The following is a 24,161-nucleotide window of genomic DNA, read 5'->3' on the forward strand; positions in this document are numbered from 1 at the left end:
TCTGTGTCTCTGTGTCTGTGTCTGTGTGTTGAGAAGAGGACGCCTGGCTGTGTGTCTCTCTGTGTCTGTGTCTCTCTGTGCATGTGTCTCTGTGTCTGTGTGTCTCTGTGTGTGTGTGTGTCTCTGTGTCTGTGTGTGTGTCTCTCTATGTGTCTGTGTCTGTGTCTCTCTATGTGTCTGTGTCTGTGTGTTGAGAAGGGGACGCCTGGCTGTGTGTCAGGCTAATTACTGGGAAACCTTTTACTAGACTTCAGTATGTTTGATGTCTTTAAGAACAAATCTGAATTTCCATCCCAGAAGCCTGGGTACGTACCACACATTTGTCATATGGCTTTAGCACAGAACTTTTAAAAGATTTTAAATCAGTGACAGCAAAGACTTCTATTCATAAGTCAGTGTAGAATATATGTCCACACTCGCGCCTTGGCTGGTTCATTAGCATATTTATTTTGAGAGTAGAAAACCCCAATGCAGTAACTACTTGCTGTTCACATAGATCCAGAAAATGAAAGTGTTTGGGATGCAGTGCACATTGTTACTGCACGGTCTGTGCCCATGTGCTGTTTGCAACAAGCTGAAATGTTAAACCCTTGAGAAAAGAACCAGATTCTGGCACAGGACAGTTTTGTGGTAAGGAAAAATGAATGAATTCCAAAATAGGAAAAGGGGGGAGAAAAAGCTTGATGGCTCTATAGTAAAATAAGAGTGTTGAAATGGGGGTTTAGAGATACCCATGTTAACACAAGCTGACATTTAAAGCAGTTAATTTCCTTCTTTATCTATATCCTCATCTATCTTTTCCAATCCTAACTCAGGTAAAGGAATTGACTTACATTTTAGCAGGGGAAGATAGGAACAAAGATGCCTGGCGTTGCAACCTGCTCCCGCCCCTGCCCGCACCCCCCTGCCTGCCCCTCATGAGGCCTTTGTGTAGTAGTTGTTTTCTCTAACAGAGCAGTTAGAGCGGGTCTGTACCAGGCCCTGACGCAGGGACAGGGTCACCCCTCTCAGCTTGATTGCAGTGTTGTGTTGCTCAATGCTGTGGCCACGTGTCAGATTGTCAGAGTGAGTAATTTCAGACAAGGGAAGAGGTTTTTCCCCAGACAAACATTGCTCCCTTCAGCCATTCTTATATGAACTTGAGATACAGGGATTTGTGAATGTGAGAATGACTCATTAAAAATATACTCTGGGCCCATTAGGATAGTTATTTATTTATTTATTGAGACAGTGTCTCACTTTGTTGCTCTTGGTAGAGTGCCATGGCGTAACAGCTCACAGTAACCTCAAACTCTTAGGCTCAAGCCATTCTCTTGCTTCAGCCTCCCACATAGCTGGGACTACAGGTGTCCGCCATAATGCCTGGCTATTTTTAGAGATAGGGGTCTCACTCTTGTTCAGGCTGGTCTCGAACTTGTGAGTTCAGGTAAATGTGTGCTGATCCCTCATCTTACACAAGGTTTTTAATAGATATGATTTTGTTAAATAAATTTAATGGGAGTGGACTTACACTTGAGATATTAAAGGTAGCCCATTGTAAAAATAAGAACACTATATATACCTCCTAGTCCACTAGAGACAAAGTCTAATGGATTTCTAAATTAAGGAAACACTTAGTTTAGGGAAATCACAATGACATGTAAAATCAGAAAATACAATGATGGAAGTTGAAAGGAATTATGCATTTTTATATAAATTTAAATGGGATAAACTTTCCCTTGGGGAGAGAGAGAGAGATATCAGGCTTAAGGAATCAAACTTCCTAAAAGGGCTACTTTATCTGAAAGAGATACTGAAAGTAAAATGACACTAAAAGTAAAAAGGTGAAGATCGTGTTGCTGGGACGGGGCTCTTTACAAACTAATGTCTCACCCTTCTCAGTACCACAAACTGGATTACGTTCAGACATGTTATAAGTTAGTGGGAGTTTATTTTGGTGCAAAAAATTTTGAAGTCCATGCGTACTTTTTCATAATATGGATTTTTAATGAACTTTTAAAAGACCCCTCACAGATGCCAGTGTCCATGACAATTTACAACATGGTATTTCAACTCAGTCAAGAATTTGTTGGCTCGGCAGCCATAGCTCAGTGAGTAGGGTGCTAGCCACATACACCAAGGCTGATGGGTTCGAACCTAGCTCGGGCCTGCTAAACTACAATGATAACTGCAACAACAATAACGACAACAAAAAATAGCTGGGTGTTGTGGTGGGCACCTGTAGTCCAAGCTACTTGGGAGGCTGAGGCAAGAGAATTGCTTGAGCCCAAGAGTTTGAGGTTGTTGTGAGCTGTGATGCCACAGCACTCTATTGAGGGCAACATAGAGAGACTCTGTCTCAAAAAAAAAAAAAAAAATTGTTGATGGCCCAAATGCTGTTTCATTTGAAAGGAAAAAAAAGGGGGGAGGGTGGTGCCTGTGGCTCAAAAGGAGTAAGGTGCCAGCCCCATATGCTAGAGGTGGTGGGTTCAAACCCAGCCCTGCCCCCCAAAAAAGGAAATATACCATATACCGTGTTTCCCTGAAAATAAGACACTGTCTTATATTTATTTTTTCTCAAGAAGACACACTAGGGCTTATTTTCAGGAGATGTCTTATTTTTATTAAGTATAATACAACAATCTACATTTATTCAAATACAGTTGAGTCATTTCTTCTGGAACCTGACAGGGGGAGCTGACCTTTTTGGTGGGGCTGGTGCTAGTGATGCCTGAAATCCTTTTCTCTAGCTGTTCACATGTGCGCAATAGGATGCCTGTGACCACGGTTACCACACACGCAGCCACGTGAGTGCGAATGGCTCAGGGAAGGGAGCTGTGGCAGATAAAAGGTATTCCAGTCTTCCATATGGCTCTGCACCGAAGTGCATGGTGTAGCTATGCAGATACGCTGCGTAGCCATCCCATCACTAGGTCTTGTTATCAGGGTGGGGCTTATATTTAACAAATGCATAGAAATCCTGCTAGGGCTTATTTTGGGGGTAGGTCTTATTTTCAGGGAAACACGCTACTTAAATGAATTTCAGATAAATTAAGATCCAAATGCAAAACAAAAAACAAAACCCTTGCATGAAAATTAGGATGCCACGTGCACAGTCCAGGTGCAGAGAGCTTTTCTCAACCATGGCTGCAGCCTAAATATAGTTAGCATACTTGAGTAAAAAATCATAAAGTGAAATGCAAAAACAACAGACATGGAATAAAAATTATAATGCAGAGGCAAAAACGAATGTCTGCAATATGTAAGGAACTGCCAGTTGAGAATTAAACAGCAGATCCCCACAGAGCAAGGGCTGAGATTACGAAGACCTGGGTCCTGGGGCACGAGCTCATGAAGCCGGCAGACATTAAGAGCTCACAACCCTGCAGGCAGTCAATGAAATACAAATTCTGCTTAAATATGCTCCTAGCAATAATTACTGGAAAATTTTTAAACAACTCTTAACAACAACTTTTAACAACAACTCTTACTATTGATGAGGGAATACAGAAAAGAGAATTCCACTCTTATTTGTTTAGGAAAGCCAATTAGAAATATGTATTTAATGCAAAAATACATTTACCTTTTGGCTTAACAACCCTACTCCTAAGACTCTGTCCCATAGGATGGTCATCCCCAACCTTTCTGGCCCCAGGGACCGGTTCCAAGGAAGACAATTTTTCCGTAGACTTCTCCACCTCTGATGCTCAGGTGTAGGATTCTCTAAGGAGCTGCAGCCTGGACGCCTCACACGTGCAGTTTGCAGGAGGTTTGTGCTCCTGTGAGAATCTAACACTGCCTTGTTCTGACAGGAGGCGGAGTTCAGGTGGTGATGGCCGCCATGGGGAGCAGGTGTAAAACATAGGTCATTATGAAAGTTTTGAGACCCACAAAAGTCAAGAAACATAAAATCCATGCAAAGGGAAACAAGTGAAGCCTGCTAGGAACACAGGTGAGCCAGGAAGTGGAAACTCTCACGGAGAATCAGGAAGGGCGTGGTCAACTGTGTTTCTTAGAAGTGAAATAATGGGCCACAACAGTTTGTCACAAAACTTTCACAGTGACCTGTGTACAGATGAAGCTTCTCTCACTCCCCACTGCTCACCTCCTGGGATGGGGCCCAGGTCCCAAGAGGCCACAGACGACTCCCAGTCCACGGACCAGAGGCTGGGGACCTCAGTCACAGGACGAACAGTTCCAGGTGTGAGAGTGTGCAAGGATTTGTCAGGATGTGCCAGGATGTCACTGCATCTGTGTCAGAGAGAAAAACTGGCTGGCGCTGTCCTTCCTGTCATCTGGGAGATGGTTGCACAGTGGAACATGCAACTAGTAGAACATTTACTTTCTGTGTCTGTAGGCACTTAGGATTTTGCATGGCTGTACAAATGTGGTAGAATCTTTATTAGGTTGACATAGGTTTCCTATGAGATGGGGAAAGGAGCCAAGGGGGAAAGGTTGTAACTAGTGCATGGCATGTGCACGTTTATGGATTTACGTTTGGTTAATGTGTGTAGAGGACAGGAGCCAAGGATGAGAGCCTGCCAAGAGATGGTGATGGTGGGATGTCCCGGAGGCCAGACACCAAGGGCAATAGCAGGAACAGAAAAGTCGAGATTAATTGAGAGGTAAAAATTGTTTGTGTGGAAGAAACATTACAAATAAAGATGCATAAAAGAAAAACCGGCCAAGATCAAAGAGCTAGTGTACTGATCTTGCCTTATACCTTAAGTCAAAGTGGACAAACTTTACAAATCTTTATGGCACCAGATCTTGATAAAATTTCCCCTAGGGGACTTTTACAGTATGGGAATTGTAATTGAAAATGATTTCTGCCCTTCAGCCATGACTTTGCCCACTGTTCGTCAATACGTGGCTGAGACTTTTGTGATGTTTTTGTCACTAAAAGGACGCCAAACACCCAGACACCGCTGTGATGGTGCTGTGCTGCTCACGTTCCTGAATGCTGACCAACGAGCCCAGAATCTCATGCTGCCCAAACTAGAAACATCAGAGAATAGTCACAGGTACCCACAGATTGTAATCTGTGGCATGGATTACTCTGATATAGCGAGATCAGAAACAAGAAGTACTTGAGAGGGGCCCTTTATAAAAATATCTGAAATATATGCATTGATTATAATATCATTTTCACATTTCTTGGTTTTTTTTTTTAGTCAGAGTCTTACTTTGTCACCCTCGGTAGAGTGCTGTGGCATCACAGCTCACAGCAACCTCAGACTCTTGGGCTCAAGCAATTCTCTTGCCTCAGCCTCCTGAGTAGCTGGGACCACAGGCACCCTTCCATGCCTGGCTATTTTTAGAGACCAAGTCTTGCTCTGGTTCAGGCTGGTCTCAAGCCTGTGAGCTCAGGGCAGCCCACTCTCCTCAGCCTCCCAGAGTGCTGGGATTACAGGTGTGAGCCACCATGTCCGGCCCCATTTTCACAGTCTCTGTTAGTATTTCCCTTCAGCCCCAGTTCGGCTCCCTTATTTAACAAGTTATTTATTCAGTGTCTGCTAAGTACTAAGTGGCTGCTTCTCACATCTGTTACTCATACAGTTGCGCAGAGTAGGATCGGGCAGAGGTGTGCTTGCTTAGACACTTAGAAATCTCGTTCTTGGTCACAAAGGTCCTGTGCCATGTTACTGTGTGTGCAGTGCCATGGCACTTCCGCCAGAGTTATCCATCTGACATTCAGCTGATGGTGTCTGACTTCTAATGCACTAAGCCGGTCAGTGGTCAAAGGCCACCCCTTCCCATGGGCCCTGACACAGGACTCAGCCCTGGGGACTTAGTTTTGGCTCCATCTGGATCTTCCCGAGTCGGGATGAGCACTGGTACCAAGCTGAGCTGCTGACAGAGGATCAGCCAGAACTCAGCTTTGCCCCAGGAGTTCATCACACAAAAGAAAGAATGAATGTAAAGAAGGAGGCTGCACAAGGGAGGACACGTTCCAGAGAGGGAGGAGAGGACAGACCCAAGTCTGACCCATGCTCTACCTTTTATAAGCTAGTTTGTCCCGCCCTTCTCCTGGCAGGATTGGTTGTCATTTGCCTTTGGAGTGATTGATAGGCTGTTGTTACATGAGAGATTAAGCAAGTTACATAACAGTTTTTCCTTCTACATGTGGGTCTTCCCCAGAATCCTTCAGGAAACTCCACCCTGTCGTGCTCATTAGAACTCCAGGTCAGGTCAAAGTCACGAGCCACATTTTGCTATGTACCTTCCCACCAGCACACAGTTCCCAGCTGCAGTTTGGTTCCCAGCTACAATTCGGTTCCTGCTCTCTGCCCTTAGCCGCTTCCTGGCCACCCGTTTGCCCTCTGCCAGACGTAGCAGTATGAGGAACATTCAGTGGGTGGCCTTCATCGAGCTCCCCTGGAATGCAGGCAGAATTTGGGGGCTTAGAGAAGATTGTCATCAGATGCCCAAATCTTCAATAAAAGTCAGTGACTGAGAGAGTCTATAACTAATTTTGTTACAAAGGCTTGTATCTATATTTTTAAATCAAAGCAAGTATTATCTTTAAATTCCAGATTTCCAGAGTAACAAATGTATATATAAAATTCCTTCAACCAAAATTTACTCTAGCATTTTGGGATACATCAGGAACAAAGTAACTGTCTCTTCCCCCATGGAGATTATGTTCTAGTCAGGGAAATAAAGGCAGGAGATAAAAAAATCTAATAAAGAGTGACAGTGTATTAAAAATTGATAAATCCATGAGAAAGTAGTGGTGGAGGGTTGGGTGCTAGAAAGAAGACAGGGTAGTGATCAGAACATGCATTAGTTTGTGTAGATTGTTAATAATTTTTTTATATACCCTATTCAAAAATTTAATATATCAGTGATATATTTTGATAAGTTGGTTCAATTTTGACATATGTCTGCTGTAAAAGCAAAGAATCTTTGGCATGCAAACAACTCAGCAATTATTTTATCCTAAAATATTTGTGTTTAATAGCTATTCTGAGCAATCTGTTCTATTTCAAGATATTTTTTCAAAAAGGGTTCTTTGAATTCAAATTGTAGTAGTTGAACTAAGTTCTGATATATCATAAAAAGGTGATGTAGGCTTGGTGATGTAGTGGTTAGGGTACCGGCCACATACACTGAGGCAGATGGGTTTGAACCTGGCCCGGGCCTGCTAAATAGCAATGACACAACAACAACAACAACAGCAAAATAGCTGGATGCTGTGGCAGGCACCTGTAGTCCCAGCTACTCAGGAGGCTGAGGCAAGAGAATCGCTTGAGAACAAGAGTTGGAGGTTGCTGTGAGCTGTGATGCCAAAGCACTCTACTGAGGGCAAAAAGTGAGACTCTGTCTCAAAAAAAAAAAGAAAAAGTGATGTAGACCAACAAAGGATCACAGGTTTAAGAAAACAAGGAAATACTTTATTTTAGATTATAGCACTTAAAGGTATATGACAAAATAAAGATATAAATCTTTTCCAGAAGTTCAGAGATATTTCAGCTAGAGAAGAATACCAAAAGAATATTTATTTATTTATTTATTTATTTTTAGATGGAGCCTCAAGCTATCCCCTGGGTAGAGTGCCATGGCATCACACTCACAGCAACCTCCAACTCCTGGGCTCAAGCAAGTCTCCTGCCTCAGCCTCCCAAGTAGCTGGGACTATGGGCGCCTGCCACAGCGCCTGGCCATTTTTTGGTTGCAGCCATCATTGTTGTTTGGCGGGCCCGGGCTGAGGATTCGAACCCGCCACCTTAGGTGTATGTGGCTGGTGCCTTAGCCGCTTGAGCCACAGGCGCCGAGCCTAAAAGAATATTTAGATAAGTGAAAGAATTTTGAGATATAACTGCCTCTTAAAAGTAATCTTACATTTTCATCAGGTACTTATTTTCAGGAGAGGAATTATCCTAAAATTTTTGATAGGTACCCAGCCAAAAATACAAGTAATCATTTGAATTACAATCCCAAATAATGCTTAATGGTCAGTAGACCTAATTCAGGGCTGCATTTTAGTCTGAATTGCTTGCTACTGAGAACAGAATCTATATTTCTTTGTTCTCCCCATCCTATATTTCTCCTGGTATTCTAAAGGTCAGTTAAACACAATAAATAATCTTTGCTTAGCAAGCAACCCAAATCACCATCTTCCTGTCGCTAATAAATCCTTAGCGAGCTTCAAACTCTTTGTGCAACTTCCTAATGGATGCCTCACTGGACTGAAGAGCTTTTGGAAGCAAAATAAAATAATCATCTAACGTTGAATGTTTGGGGATGAAGGTTACTAGGTCAACGCTAAATTTAAAACCATTTTGAGAGACATTTTTTAATGGCACCTAGAAATTATGGCTAAAGGTCAGGCTGTTGCTTGCAATGCTGGTCGGATCCTTTGATGCTAAGGCTCTGCAACGGACTTCTGTGTACGTCTATCTTTTAAAACATTGGCTGTGATTTAAAGTAGTGAGAGAGAGTGTTCAGGCCAGGGAGAAGAAAGTCTTCCTTTCCAGGTTTTTGGTTGAAATGGTTTGAGTTTAGGAATTTTATTGAACCTAAAAAAATATTATGAATAGCTGCCTCCCCAAAGGGATATAGGGAAGCTTGCCCCTGTCAACTTCTGCTTAGGAGTTTCTGAGATATTTTGAGATTGGAAGAAAACTGGATGAAATCTGTCCTAATTAAAGACCTCGTGTGTTTGGAGCCATTTAACAATGCTGTCCGGGGCTGAAAGGCCTTAGTGAAGCCTGCAGAGGCACCGCTAGGCTGCTGCTGATCTCCAGAGAGAACAGGGGCCAGACGGCCACACTATCCACAGGACCCTCAGTGTTCTTATCGGTCTTAGTCACGCTGTCCTCAAATAGACTTAAATGCCTGCAATGATTATGGGTGATAAGGCTACGTGGTTTGTGCATCTGAGTTTATTAATAATCATGCTTGAAGAAATGAACTGTCTTTGTTAGGTAGGAAGAAGAAAAACATTAAATTTGAAAATTGTAAAAAATTGCCTAAAACAAAATAGTAGAAATTCTGTGCCTATTTTTAAAGAAAATTTCTTCAGCTGGCCCAGTGATAGTCCCAAGTGGTTATCTTCTTTTCTTTTCCTTAAAACAAACTCGTTTCTCATGATTCTAGAGGCTGGAGTCCAAGATGGAGCTAAGCGATGCGATTCCTGGCGGGGGCTCTCCTGGTTTGCAGAGCTGGCATCGTTTTTCTCCCTCAATTTTTTTTAATTGTAAAATATGCATAATATAAACTTTAACCACCTTTAAGCGTACAGTTAAGTGGTGTGAAACACATTCAGACTATTGTGCAGCTGTCAGGACCATCCCAAGGCTCTGCCCATTACACAGTAATGCTGCCCCCAGCAGCCTCTGGCAACCGCCACTCCCCTGGTGTGTCTGTGATGTTGACTTATCTAAGTGTAGGGTGACCAGATTTTAACATCGGTAAGGTGGGACAACATGGCCGGATGGTGGGGCAGGGGACCTGGCAGGGCAGGGCCTGACAACAATGCAAACTTTGATAAGCAGTTCTCGATAATCACTTCTCAGCAATTATTTGTTATAATTACAGTTTAACATTATAAAATTAGCAAAAATAATATAAAACTCATATTCTGGCGAAATAGCCACATGGCAGCCGAAAACCGTATATTCCCTTCTTGTTCTCCCGCCCGTTCGTGCATTCTTTCCAAAAATTGGGACTTTTTTAAAACACTGCGAGACACGGGACAAATTGTTAGAAAGCAGGACGTCTGGTCACCCTAAGTGGGACATTATTGTGTTTTGATTAAGTGTAGTGTGACTAAACAATGCAAACGAAAGTGTTTTCTTCCTTAATTTATTTAAGAAATGTCTCCATGAGCTTGGCCTTGAGGCTGTAGGGAAGGAAGCAGTCATGGACTGAGGCTTAGGAAGCAAATGTTAACCAGAAATCGCCCCATAATACGTGATGCAAACCACGGCCTGGGACTTGAAGACAGAGTGCTGGGTGCTCCGAACATGTCTGACCTGGAATTAATGCTCCAGATTCATTTGTTCAACCACGTTTATTGAACACCTATTTTGTGTGATTAAGTAAAATGGATCACAGTAGTCATTCATTTACAGCGTTGCACCCATGGGTCTCTGTTTGGTGGAGGACAGCGCTTCAGAGACAACAGCATTCAACTTAAAAATAAACTGAAAACGAGCGAGATTCTTTCAGTCTTTCTTCGAATATAGCTTTTATTCAATATCCTCAGAAGTATTTGAGTAATGCTTAATATTTTCTAACGTATCTAAATATTTTTATAACATTTTATTGCAAAAAATATATTAGGAAAGTAATACTATAACATTTTAAACACTTTACAAAACCCAGTAATGTGGGGCAAGAGGTAGGGACACCCAGATTCCAGATATCTTTTTTTTTTTTTGAGACAGAGCCTCAAGCTGTCCCCCTGGGTAGAGTGCCCTGGCATTACAGCTCACAGCAACCTCCAACTCCTGGGCTCAAGCGAGTCTCCTGCCTCTGCCTCCCAAGTAGCTGGGACCACAGGCGCCCGCCACAACGCCCGGCTATTTTTGGTTGCAGCCGTCATTGTTGTTTTGGCGGGTCCGGGCTGGCGATTCGAACCCACCACCTTAGGTGTACGTGGCTGGCGCCTTAGCCGGTTGAGCTATAGGCGCCGAGCCCAGATTCCACATATCTTAACATGAACTTCATTGTGTTCTCCTGGTCACCATCAACCTATTTTACCTCCCGTCCCCACCAGGCTTTGAAAGGGCAGTGTCCACTCTCTCCACTTCTCCCCTTCTGCCTACCTGTAGTTGTTGGATTCAGCAGACCCTGCTCATGCTCTCTATAGATCACGTCACAGCTGTCTGCCCTTCAACCCTGAGCAGTTCTCTCTCTCTCTCTTTTTTTTTTTGCAGTTTTGGCCGGGGCTGGGTTTGAACCTGCCACCTCCGGCATATGGGGCTGGCGCCCTATGCCTTTGAGTCACAGGCACCGCCCAGCAGTTCTCTCTCTTTATCTATCCTGGTCCTCTTTTATTTCCCTCTCCTGATTCTTACTCCTTTGCTTGTCTTCTAAATGCCCATCTGGTTCTTTGTCCTGCTGCCTTTGCCTCCTGCACGTACCCGAGGTTGTCAGCAACTTCCACGTGGGTGAAATCTTTTGAGTCTTCATCTTCAGCTTAGGTCTTATTTCTGAGCCCACATACCCCTCTGCCTCCTAGATAGTTCTATAAGAAATGATTTTATTATTTTCCCTGTAAAACGCTTCTCTAGCACGCTCCAGCTAGTCACATAAGCTTGGCTCCTGTAACGACTCTATCCTGTCCTTCCCCACTGCCCCACATGCACCACCATCCCTAAAGCCGTGACTGGTGCCTCCTTCATCATTCTCTGATCCACCTGCTCCCCAGTCCTGCTGCTGTGTGTTCATCTAGAGCTCCATCACTTCTGCTCCTGCCTATAACCTTCCATCAGGTGCACCTGTTTCCACGCTCTTTCTTATCCCTACGCCCTCCAGCCTGCTTCCAGACCATCTTCCTAAAACAAATCTCATCAGGTTCCAACACTGCTTAAAACCTTCAGGTGGCCCCAATTATCACGTCATCCACAGTGCCCCTGGCAGCTGGGCCACCCCATTTGGAAATACTGGCTTACTTGACAACTGGAGGACAAAGCAAGGTAACTGGTACCCCAAAACAAGATTAATCGTTGAATACTACATTGCATTTAAATTGTATTAGCATTTCTTATTGTCATGACTTTTAGTTTTTATTATTTGGGATTCATTGAGGGTACAAAGCATTAGATTACACTGATTGCCTTTGTTAGGTAAATTCCCTCTTATAATTGTGTCCCAGTCCTAAGAGGTGTGTCACATACCCCCATTCCACTTCCTTCTCCCCTCCCTCTCCTCTCCCCACTCCCATATTCCCCTAACCCCCCCCCCCACCATGTATTAGATTATCTACTGCCTTCATATTAGAATTGAGTACACTGGATTCTTGCTTTTCTATTCTTATGATGCTTTACTAACAATGATGTATTCCACTTCCATCCAGGTAATACAAAAGATGTAAAGTCTCCATCTTTTTTAATGGCTGAATAGTGTTCCATGGTATACATATACCACAGCTTGTTAACCCAATCCTGGGTTGGTGGGCATTTAAGTTGTTTTTACAGTTTGGCGATTATAAATTGAGCTGCAGTAAACAGTCTGGTGCAAGTGTCCTTATGATAAAATGTTTTGTTTCCTTCTGGGTAGATGCCCAGTAATGGGATTGCAGGATCAAATGGGAGGTCTAGCTTGAATTCTTCGAGGGTTCTCCATACGTCCTTCCAAAAAGGTTGTATTAGTTTGCAGTCCCACCAGCAGTGTAAAAGTGTTCCCTTCTCTCCACATCCGTGCCAGCATCTGCAGTTTTGAGACTTTGTGATGTGGGCCATTCTCACTGGGGGTAGGTGATATCTCAGGGTGGTTCTGATTTGCATTTCTCTGATGAGTAGGGATGATGAGCAATTTTCATATGTTTGATAGCCATTCATCTGTCTTCTTTAGAGAAAGTTCTATTTATGTCTTTTGCCCAGTTATATAAGGGATTGTTCACTCTTTTTTTGTTGATTAGTCACGAATTTTTAGAGTCTGTAGATTTATGCTAATTTCATACACTGAACTCCCTGTTTTTGAGGTAAGTATTTAGTTATTGTTTGTATGTCAGGGACCACTTAGTGATGCTGAATGAAGCATGGAGAATGTTCGCCACAAACACTGATCTCTTCGTGTCATAGCGACTCAGACTCTCTGTCTGGACTCTCAGGACTCTTGTTTTTTGAAGTAATTAATTCACTTCATCAGCATATATTTGCAATGGCAGCAGTACAGAAAGACATCATATTCCCAAACTGTATCAAAATCAAATATAAACATGACTAGTAGTCTAAGAAATTGTTCCCATGCCCCGGTCAGCAAGAAGACCACTCTGACGTGCTGATTCATTCTGACTTAGATACCTGTGCAGGTATCGTCAAAGCAGGTGTTATTATCATGTAGTCAGCGCAGAATCAGAGTTTTGTCACTGAGTTAAATCTGAGCCAGTTAGAGCTGTTAAACTTTATACTGATTTTGGTATTTTTATCAGTAAGGTTAAAAAAAACATAATGTAAGTGCAGTTAGTATTAAAATGATGCCCGAAATCTGTTGCTCCTTCAAGAAAATATTAGATAAGGAGATTAAAGCCTGCATTTTATTAAAAAGAAATCTCAGCTCCTCGTCCACAAGGTTCAGCAGACGTTTTTCCTCTCTCTCCCAAGAGACCTTTTTAAAATGAGAGTAAGGAAAAAAAGAAAGAGGGGGAGGAGTAAAAGAAGAAGAACCCCCCTGCAAAGAGAACTGGAGTGGGTGGCGAGTCTTGAGCAGAAAAAGAAGTTTAAACAGTTTTTCCAAGGGGAAAAAAATGGGTGGAAATGCATTAATGGGTGTGGCTGATTTGAAGAAAGCTGCAGCCCAAAATGTGTATGAGCGTCATGGCAAAGAAACCCAGTAGAAGCTTCAGGCACACACAGCTCAGAATTAGCAAAATGGGGGACTGACAGTGAGGTGCTTAATTGCAGGTGTCACCAACAGCTGCCAATCACACATCGTCCTTACCTTTGTATTTAGAGTGACAGGTGACTCATAGCACAAATAGTCTAAGAAACTGTTCTCTTAAGATGCTGAGAAGCCCATCTGGGAGAACTGGGGCTGTGACTGAGGCCTGGGCACCTGAGAGGGAGCCGCCCACAGTTGGGTGCTCAGGGCACCCGGGACGAGCCCTTATCCATCAGCAGTAAAGGGCGCCTCCTTCCTCCAGCTCCCAGGCAGTCTTTCTTTTTTATAACAGCTTTTGTTTTCAGTGGTGACACTAAGGAAACATACCTGAACTGGGCCTGATGCCACGTAGCAGGGGAAGCCTGCACCAGACACGTGGGTAACTGACCAGGCCTCTGTTTTTAAATAGGAGCTGTTGGTCAGCGTCACCATAGACCAGCAATTTCCACACTCTGCCGTGGCACACTAGTGGGCTCTGAAAGAATCTTAGGTGTGTGTGAAAAATTTTTAAAAATCATTAAGTTATTTTTGAAAGAAGTTCAAGACACAGTGAGTATATTCTTCTTATTACGGGGTTTTTTGGGGGGAGTCAACATAATTTAAGTGTGCCACAGAAGTTTAACTGTAAGTTCAAGTGTGCTGTGAAATAAAAAAGGGTGAAAATCACTGCTATGGGCCAGGTGCAGTGGCTCACACTTATAATCCCAGCCCTCTGGGAGGCCGAGGTGGGAGGATCGTTTGAGCTCAGGAGCTGAAGACCAGCCTGAGCAAGAGTGAAACCCTGTCTCTACTAAAAATAGAAAAACTGGCTAGGTGTTGCGGCAGATACCTGTAGTCCCAGCTACTTGGGAGACTGAGGCAAGAGGATTGCCTGAGCCCAAGAGATTGAGGTTGCTGTGAGCTAGGCTGCTTCCACGGCACTCTACCCAGGGTGACAGACTAAGATCATGTCTCAAAAAAAGAAAAAACATCTCTGCCATGGACATATGAAGGAAATTAAGAGCTTGAAAGAAAAAATATCAAGATAAGGAGAACAATTGCCTCCGACAGAGCAGAGATATTTTAGAGAATCATAGAAAAACTAAAATAAAACATCCTTCTAATTCATATTTTCAGAGATATTTAGAAATGTGTTTCATTTATAAAATAAGATGATGCCGTTAAAAAGCAACCGAGACCAAAAATAATATGAAAAAAACAAGTTGCCAAAATAAACTTATAATGTGATGCCTTTATATAAAATTTTAAATATTTAAAACGTTATATTTTCTGGATGTAGAAATAGGTAGAAGCTGAATCAAAATAAATGTTGAAATGGTACATAAATAGTTATCTTTGGGGAACTAGAAGTTATGACAGCGGGGGAGAAGGTGAGAGTCAGGTCTGCCTATAATTGTAATGTTTTACTTGTTAAAAAAAGAGGGAGAAAGAAATCTGAAGCAAATATAGAAAACAGTGTTATTATCTGTTTAACCTGGGTAGTTAATATCTGTATGTCATTCTGTATCCTATCTATGTGGAATATTTACAAGTATTGGTAATTAAAAGTTCAGAAATTAAAATTTCGAAACACAGAAAAGGTTGTATAATTGTGCAAGAAAGTCATGATCCCAACAAAAAATAAAAGGAAATGTGTCCCACCTTTTACCAAATGTTGCAGTGTAAACAGGAAAATCAGCGTGACTGGGGCAGCCTGAGCTCTGACAACTGGACCCTGGGGAAGGACTCGCCATCCCAGTTCTCCTCAGCTTTGCAGTGGACAGCAAGTGTGCGGCGTAACACAAGTGCTGTTTACCTGTTTGTAGCCCCCAAAATCTACAGAAAAGCAGGGAGACTGAGACACAGCTGGCCTTAGAGTGGGGGAGGTTTGGGAAGAGGGTGGAGGGTGCCAAGCTGTCCACAAAGGCCAAGAGTCTAGTGGTGGTGTCTTAAGGACAAGATGTTCATGCTTTCATTATTCATTTATAAGGTTTTGGAACAGCCTATATGTAGCCGGCACTATTTTAATTGGTTGAAAATATAGTGGTGAGTCCAACAAACTTATAGTTCCAGAGGCAGACGTTACTAAATGAGGTTATTTTTTAAAAGAGATGGGATCTCACTATGTTGCCCAGGCTGGAGCGCAGTGGCTATTCACAGGTGCCATCCCACTACTGATCATCATGGGAGTTTTGACCTGCTGTTTCCAACCTGGGCCAGTTCACCCCTCCTTAGGCAACCTAGTGGTTCCCCACTCCCGGGAGGTCACCACATTGATGCCAAACAGTGAGGACACCTGATCAACATAGCACACTACAGCCCAGATCTCCTGGACTCAAGGGATCCTCCTATCTCAGCCTCCCAAGTAGCTGGGACTACAGGCGTGTGCCCCCTTATTAAAAATAAGTATCAAATTGGAAAGAGAAATGGAGGAAGATTAGTGTAGATATGGGTACTAAATCTCCATTGTTCATAAGAAGAAATCAATTCATAGTGTCCAAACAGCACTATCCAGTGGTGGTACGTTACATGGCTGCGGGAACTGGGACATGCTGTCTGATGTAATAGGCATTAGCTACTAGAACTTGGAAAGTGGCTAGTGTAATCGAGGAACTAAATTTAAATGGTGACATGTGGCTGGTAACTACGATAGAATTTAATAGAAAACCCACCACATGTGGTTCCCTGCGGGGAGGAGGGAATGGAAAGGGAGTGTCTCATCACCAGCCGTCTTGTACCATTTGAGTTTCTACTACACATATACTGTATTTGGTCGATTACTACCTAAACTTTGGGAAGAGACTATATTGCAACCAAACGGGCCTTTGAAGGGGAATAGAGAATCATTCTTTTTAAAATGAGATAAAAGTTGTACTTGAAGTGTCAATTCAAGTGAATAATGTGGCAGGAAGTAGGGCTCTAAGCTTGGAGCACTTCTTGTTTGCGGTTCTTCATAGAGTCTTATTTATCTTGAGGTGGCTAGTAAGGTGAGGTTAATAGGTCCCAGCAGCAGAGAAATCCACAGCTTCAAATTTTGCAGGATGGCCCTAGAATTAGAAAGCTTTGAGAACTGGTCTGCTCACAAAACATGGGCCTCCGTTCGTCTCTCCAGCACGGTGCCGAGAGACACGATCCTTATTAATCATCACTACACTAGCCCCCGTTGTGCTTATTCAACACTTGAAAATGGCAGAATATTGTAATTGCCTTTTAATACAATAAATTCTTGTTCATGAGTAGTTTCTACCATGTTCTATGGAGGGGTTATGTAGCTAATTTGCTGAGGTTTCTAATGTTTATGTGGAGATAAGGAGGGATTAGGGGAGCTTGAAGCCTATCACTATCCCCATTAAATTAAGAACGGGGGAATGAGGGCCATGTTTTCTACAGATAGAATTGGTTTCAACTTTTTAATAATCTGTTGCTATTTTTAACAACTTGTTTTCACTGATTTTTGAAGAGGAGGAGGAAGAGGTTGGGATAGAGGGCTGAGAAAGTTTTCTCAGGAGGCAGTTGGAGTGCAACATTTAAAATTTGTCAACAGAACGCCGTTTGTGATAGCCGTGTCACCGCTCAGTTACTGGTTCACACGCACTCAGGGTGGCTTCATTAAGCTGCATTATGGGTTGGGAGGGGTAATAATTCTTTTTACTGCAACATAAAAAATACATTCTCGTGTGAATGGTCACAAGCACCAGGGGCCTTCTCCTGCCAACCTGGACCACTTGCTCTTGCACTCGTGCTGTGAGCAAGCAGACCCTGGATTTGCTGCACTCTGTGCAACGCATCGAGCTGTCTGTGCAGGTCCCGTGGCCTGATGGTTGAGTGGAGTTGGAGTGAAACGCCACCTTCAGTGCGCCTGCTTTGGCTGCTGCAGCTGTGTTTACTCACCATCTGGGGAACGATTCGTGGAGGGGTGAACCTATTTATTAAAAATAAGATATTCTTATTGTGGCAGGTGCCTGTAGTCCCAGCTACTGGGAGGCTGAGGCAAGAGAATCGCTTGAGAACAAGAGTTGGAGGTTGCTGTGAGCTGTGACAGCACAGCACTCTACTGAGGGTGACATAGTGAGACTCTGTCTCAAAAAACAAAAAAATTCTTGACAATAATAGGCTCATATCTAAAAAGTACAGTTGATAGTCCTTGAAACGAAATGGTAATAGGCCCACAGCAATCTCATCAAATAGAAGCAAAGGCATGAGTTGAGGGGGGAGTAGCTCTGTTTCTACAGGTTTTCACATGACTTTTCTTTTAAAAAGTGCACAGAATGCATCCAAAACAAATAATGTTTTGTTAGACAAGAAGACTAAAAGGAAAATCCTGGAGAAAGGAGGATGGATGATCTTTCTTTAATGTCAAGACTGACATAAACTCGCTCCCCTCCTCCACCCCTTCGCTCAAGATAATTTCCTCAACAAGACACAGATTGCTTCAGCGTTCGCCCACCACCCTTTGAAGCACTTTCCTTATTATTAGGAGTGGGGGCAGGGTTTCCTTTGAGGATTTTACAGCAGTGAAGAGTTCCTCCTTTAAATACTTTCACATGATGAGGGAATTCTGCTTTCAAAGCCCTGTCACCGCTGTGGCGTCTCTGCCATGAGACAGTTTGTTCTTGGGCGAAGGCCGTCTTGGTTTGATTGTCGTCAGGGCCTCACCTTCCTGATGGATTCTCTTCCTAGAGAGCTTCACTTTTCCGGAGACCTAGTGAAGTGGCTCTGAACCCTTGGTGAGGTCTCTCGGGGAGGCCGGCGTCCCCAGAGCACAGCCGGGGCCTCTCTGGTCCGTCTCTACTGCTTGAGATCCGGGCTGACGTGTTGCCTGTTCCACTTGCAAACTGCATTTCTTCTGTGGTACAAAGGGACGCTGAATTTTAGAGAGTTTCGAGATGTCTTCCCTGATTCTTATTTTCATTTTTTAAAGTGTCCCTTTCGACGTTTAAGTGATGCTGCCGAAAACAACAAAGTATCTGGGTGTCAGCAGCTCCCCAGAAACACTGGGCTGTTCTGCGGCCTCCGCTCTGCTCCACCCCACCTCACCCTCCTCTGCTCTCACATGTGCTCCCCGGAAGATTCTGTGAATAATGCGTTTGAGTAGACAAAATGTGTTAGGGACCAGGTTTAACAGCTCATTGGAAAGCACTTCTGCTTGTTGAAAATTTTTAGTAGACAAGGTTGACAATTATCCAAAAGAATAAGGATTAAGAAACCCCAAATATAATTCCCAGTTTTCTCAGTGGTATTTTCTAAGGGTAAATTTCTATACCTGTGGCTGTTTTGGGTAAATGAATATAAAATTATGTCTCAAACTAATTTACATCATTTTTATCAACACTCTTGAACTTTCCTTTTGAGCAGCTTGGTCATTGTCAGGTGCAAGAATCAGTGTTGTTTAGGTTACATGAATTCCCTGCTTCCCTCCAGAGCCCTCAAGAGCAGTTCTGAAACTGTCAGCTAATCCAGATGGGACCGTAACTTATCTCTTAAAATCTGCGATCTCCCTTCTGTAAAGTGTTCAAATGAAAGCTTGTTCAGCCTCTTGCTGAGGAAGAAAGTGGAACATAGGAAGAGGGTCTCAGACTAAAGTCAGAATACCCAGATTCTAGCTGAGCTCTGCTGCTCACAGCCTGTGCACCCTCGGCAAGCAACCTGTCCTCTCCCCACGACCTTGCAGGATGAGCTCTAGATGAACTTCATGTTTCTGCACCTACATCAGTGTTTGCTGACCTTTTTTTCCCTCGCAGCACACTTGAACCTGTAGCTAAGCTTCGGCAGCACACTTAAGTTATATTGATCCAAAAAAGGAGTAATAAAAAGAATATGCTTACTGGGCTTTGAACGTCTTTTGAAAACAATTAATGGTCTTTAAAATTTTTCACACCCCTCCGATCCTTACACAGCACACTGGTTGAGAATCACTGACTGGAGAGGCTTAATGACAGTGACTGAGCCACGTCGGATACAGCAGTGAGAATCTAGCTCTGGTATTTCCTAATCTAGTCTGTGGGAAAGGCAGTGATTATGTTCTTCCTCTTTCTTGTGGGACTGTGTGATGTACTGTAATTACTCATCCCACTTGCTTGGTTGGGGTTAACTAGAAGTCAATTTAATAAACATTCGAGTCGTGCCTTTGTGCTGTGGACACCACAGTGGGCAGTGAGAAGACTCAGGTCACCGAGGTTTTAGACTTTCAAGGTGTCTGGCACCTACCAAGGGAGGAAGCAAGGAAATAAATTACAAATCCATGTGGGGTGGCGCCTGTGGCTCAAAAGGGTAGGGCACCGGCCCCATATGCTGGAGGTGGCGGGTTCAAACCCAGCCCCAGCCAAAAATGGCAAAAAAAAAAAAAAATCCACATGGTGCTTAAAACAAGATAAGTGTATATGAGATGCAGTGAAACACAGAGAGGAAATACGTGTATGTCTATTTCTCTGTACTTAGCTTGAATTCTGTAAATAGGAAAATGTGTGTGTGCTGGGGTAAGGTAGCTTTATGGTCAATTTAAAACAATGATAACAAAACTATTAGATCTCTTTATTGGTTTCCTACTAATTGAGTGTCCCCCCCCCCCAATATTAGCTGCTTCGAACTACAATCAAAAGAGCATGCCATGGGAGACCAAGAAGGAAAATACAGAATGTTTTATTTTATCTCATAGATAAATGACTTTATTTCTCAGGGGCCTCAGATATCACCATCAAACCTGGCTTTGTTAGCAGTTGGTGCTTATGTTGTTGAACAAGGAAGAACCCCTAATCATGTCAAGCAATTGCTGTAGACCAAATATTATAGCCTAGAATATATTCAAGTTCTCTTTAGCGTTTAAAAATAGCATGAGATGAGTTTTCTTAAAAATGCTACTTAGCATGATGATTTTTCTGTTACAGTTTGGACAGTTACAGTTTTCCTGGTGATTTGAGCTCAAATCAAGGACCTAGAAAGGGTTTGAACTCTGGGTATTAAACCTAGAGCTGATTATGAAAGCCATACTCTTGCATGGTAGAGGATTGGAAGCTTGGGGGAGCATCTTATAAAAACTTGGCCTGAGCTGATTTGTTTTGTTTGAAGCTGGAAATTGTATCATTGAAGTCTGCATTCGGTTTCATTTGGTAGCACCATGTATTTAAAGGGCTGTCTCCTTTCTGTAGTAATGAAGTTGGCTTGTGAAAAATAAAAAACCAAATTACACTGGCAATTCAGCAACATCACCCCTCTAGCATCATTTTGAGGGTGCAGGCTTCAGTTCAGTAACTCCAAACATGTTTTTAAGAAATGTAAAAACCTGCCCATAAGTACTGAACGTAAAACCGAACTGTGCACCCAAAACATTTGTACAATATTATGGCTCACTTAACACTGAGTTTCTGAAAGCATGCATATATTTTAAAAATCATTAGAATAAACAAAAATTGGAACAAGATGCTAGCTGAGAGAAGGGGCTGTCTAGGGATGCCTGAGGAGTGGTGCTCTGTGATTTCCCCTGAAATGCTGGAGCCTCCTGACCACGGCCCATCTCAGGATGTTAGATTAGGGTGGAAACAATAGGATGTTTGGGTGTTTTCACTTACAAACACCCAGACTAAGTCCTGAAAAAGCCTGCTTTCTAAAGCAGACATGGAGGAAGGAGCTGAGAAGTTACAGCCAGACCAGTTGACTGTGTAGCAGGAGTGTCCCGGCAGAAGATTCACAGTGGTCAGGCCGTGCCCAGTGACCCTGAAGACCAGAGAAAGAACACTGAGGGGGCCTTCTGCACTCGGGTCCTCTAGAAAACCATTAGGTGGTCTAAGAATATCTCATGAGACACAGAACCCCAACACAAGTGTCCTCTGAATGTGAGGAAAGGGCTGGTCTTACAAGTAATCATGCTCTTGCAAAATGCATTGTTCTTCAGGTTTTGACTTCTTTTCAGGTTGAAAAGTTGAGCATAAACTAAGGATTTTCATTATTTGCTTAGTGCTTCTCTAAAATCACATTCTAACCCAAGGCCACCTGTCTCTGCTCTGCCCCCAGGTTGGCCTGCTTTCTACGACGTGATGAGTTCGGAGGCCATCGTGTGCACGGATGACTTCTCCCACGGCATGCACCGGGTGGAGACCAGCTGCTCCCAGGTCAGTCAGCTGCTTGCACTGCATGCGCTTTCAGGATGCCTGGTCATGCTGGAGGCAGCAACTAGGGCACAGTGGCCACAGGACAGGCAGAGGAGCATGATGAATTCTACCAAAGGGCCAAACACATATGCGCATATTTTAAGAAAGAATCGTAATACTCAGTCTATACTGATGACAAAAGATGAATACAGGTCACTTTGAGTCCTACAATTATAAGAGGTGCTCATAGTGGCTGCCATCAGCAACCACGTACCCTGCATCCCTAAGGCTCCCCCCCCCCGTGCCTTCATTGCTGTCCTCCCATACTGCTTGTAGATTTCAGAAACCACTTCAAAGTGGGCTTGTGCTCTCAGAGCCACAGCAGCGCTTCTGCCATCCTCTTTGACCAGACTGCCTGTGGCAGAGTCACGTCAGCACTTGATGAACCCCATCTTTGGAGAAACGTCACACTACACATTGTTGGCATATTCAGTTCAGCTTTGAAAGGTAATACATAGATAGCATCTCTTGACATGAGTACATAATTTTTGGCACACCCTGTATCTAAAATCCAAAAGATACTTGTCTTCAGTGTTTAGCAAGCCCAGTGAAATGTCAGTCACTGGGTTTCACACCATGAAACAAAATCAGTGGTAGGATAAAGTCACCTTCAGGTGACTCGGTGTAGTGGGGAGTGGGCTATTCCTGGGGCATATGAAGATTATGGGCCTTCTGTCACCTGCTGTTTGATGATCCTCTTCCCTTGTGGTTCTGCGCACCCCGTTTGGTCTCCCAGGGCAGTGATAGTCAGTGGAGGCCCTACAGACGGCTTGTCTTAGGTGCATGTGAGGAGGATGGTTGGAGAGGGGTGCAGGTGGTGAGTTCATGGTTGGCTGTGTGGAGGCCCACTGGGAACGTGAGACAAGCTCCTTCCGTGTCTGCTTCTCCCAAGGTATAGATCTGTCCCCATTTCCAAGGATTCTCTGATAAGTTCTATGAACTCTGCCCTAACCAAATTAATGCTGTCTCTAAGGGAGAAAACCAGCCTGTGTTGAGGAGGTAGAACTCCTCATAGCCACAATCAGCAAATATGCTGTGGCAGCAGGCCTGTGTGCTAATCTCCTTTAAATGAGTGAAGTGTGGAGTGTTGTGGCCTTGAAGCTCATTGACCCTGCACAGCACAAGGACCCCATGGCCCTGTCTGCTGCATATGTCAGAGGAAAGGGCAGGTTGATGGCTGGGGGAGTGGAGTGAGGCACTGTGGCTTCTTGCCATGTTCTCATAATTCATTGTTGGAATAAGCTTCCTCCTTTCTCTGTGCCACCGCACAGAGTGGTAATCAAGGGAAGACCTTGGGGAAGATGACCATGGGGACAAAAAGGAAATGGCACCTACAAACAATTCCAGAATTTAAGCAACATTCTAAAAGAAGGCAGTCTATACCAAGCACAGCTCCTAGCCCTGTGCAGGCCCAGGGTGACACTGCTGCTGTTCTTGTGTCCTTTCTAGCCATTGTGTGAAGAACCCACATGGACCTCCTCCTTTTGGCTTCTTTTTCTATAACCTTCAGTTCTCATATTTAGAAAGTGCCTGATCCTTTCTAAAATAAAAGTCTTAAATTCAAAGAGAAGAGGAAGAGAAATTTGTTCCACTATGGCACATATAAAAAAACCTGCTTTGCACACTAAGTCCCATGTGGGAGGTGATGGGGTCCAGGGCTGAAGAGCAGCATGTTTGCCAGTTTTCCTTATAGGGGTGATGGGGGTGGCAGGGGTAACGAGGGTGGTGGAGGTGGCGGGGGTGGCAGGGGTAACGGGGGTGGCGGGGGTCGTGGAGTTGGCGAGGGTGGCGAGAGTATCTGCTCCTGAGAACTGTGACAGCTCACTGAGTTCACGGGCACTGGGGATCTTTCCTTTCATCTTCTGTGTCTCGTATTCATGTTTATTTTCCTTTTGTTCTACAGTTCTTTTCAGTTCTTTCCCTTTCCTTTTCTCATGTATCTGTTTTACCTGGACTTGAGGAAAACGACGCATTTGGTGGTTCCCCTCCCGAGCAGCTCTGGTTTTACCTCCCCATTCCTCAGTCTCAGTGCTGCTTTGCACTCTCAGTTTCTCTTCTTTTACCGTATTGTTTTTCAATTCATGTAGTTTCTTTTCCTCACAATTTCTCCTCCCTTTTTAGGGATTCCACCCCCCTCTTTTGATGGTGAGATGGTATGGGAAACTTCGCTGGTTTGCTCTTCCTCTTTCCAAAATTCTTGTATTCTGAACTCACATGGCTCACGTTTTTTCTGGACTGAATTGCATCAATGTGGTTTGTGTTATGAAGAATCCACTAGATGCTTTTAGTCTGTCATAGACATTCTCAGTTGGATATGTCACACTAGGTTCATCTTTCCTTGCGGTAAACACGAAGACTCTTTTACTCCAACTTATACAAATAAACGGAGCTTCCACTGATGACACCAGTGGTCTCAACCTGCTCGCCTGGCAGTATGGCTATATTTTATCAGTCTTTTGGTCCCTAATTCTTGCTTTAGTGCTTAAGATCCTTTTATTTTTTTTT

The 24,161-nt window shown here is 43.5% G+C and overlaps 1 protein-coding gene across 1 annotated transcript in view; it reads left to right on the plus strand.

Moving 5' to 3' along the window:
• MSRB3 (methionine sulfoxide reductase B3) overlaps nt 1–24,161 on the plus strand; it is a 111,575-nt gene that overhangs the window by 81,692 nt on the left and 5,722 nt on the right. Inside the window, exon 5 of the mRNA XM_003798531.2 lies at nt 21,520–21,617. Within this exon, the coding sequence (XP_003798579.1) occupies nt 21,520–21,617 (98 nt within the window). The remainder of the gene's footprint in view (nt 1–21,519; nt 21,618–24,161) is intronic.

Source organism: Otolemur garnettii, unplaced genomic scaffold, assembly GCF_000181295.1.
Source record: "Otolemur garnettii isolate 467f Iridium unplaced genomic scaffold, OtoGar3 scaffold00138, whole genome shotgun sequence".
Taxonomy (NCBI): Eukaryota; Metazoa; Chordata; class Mammalia; order Primates; family Galagidae; genus Otolemur; species Otolemur garnettii.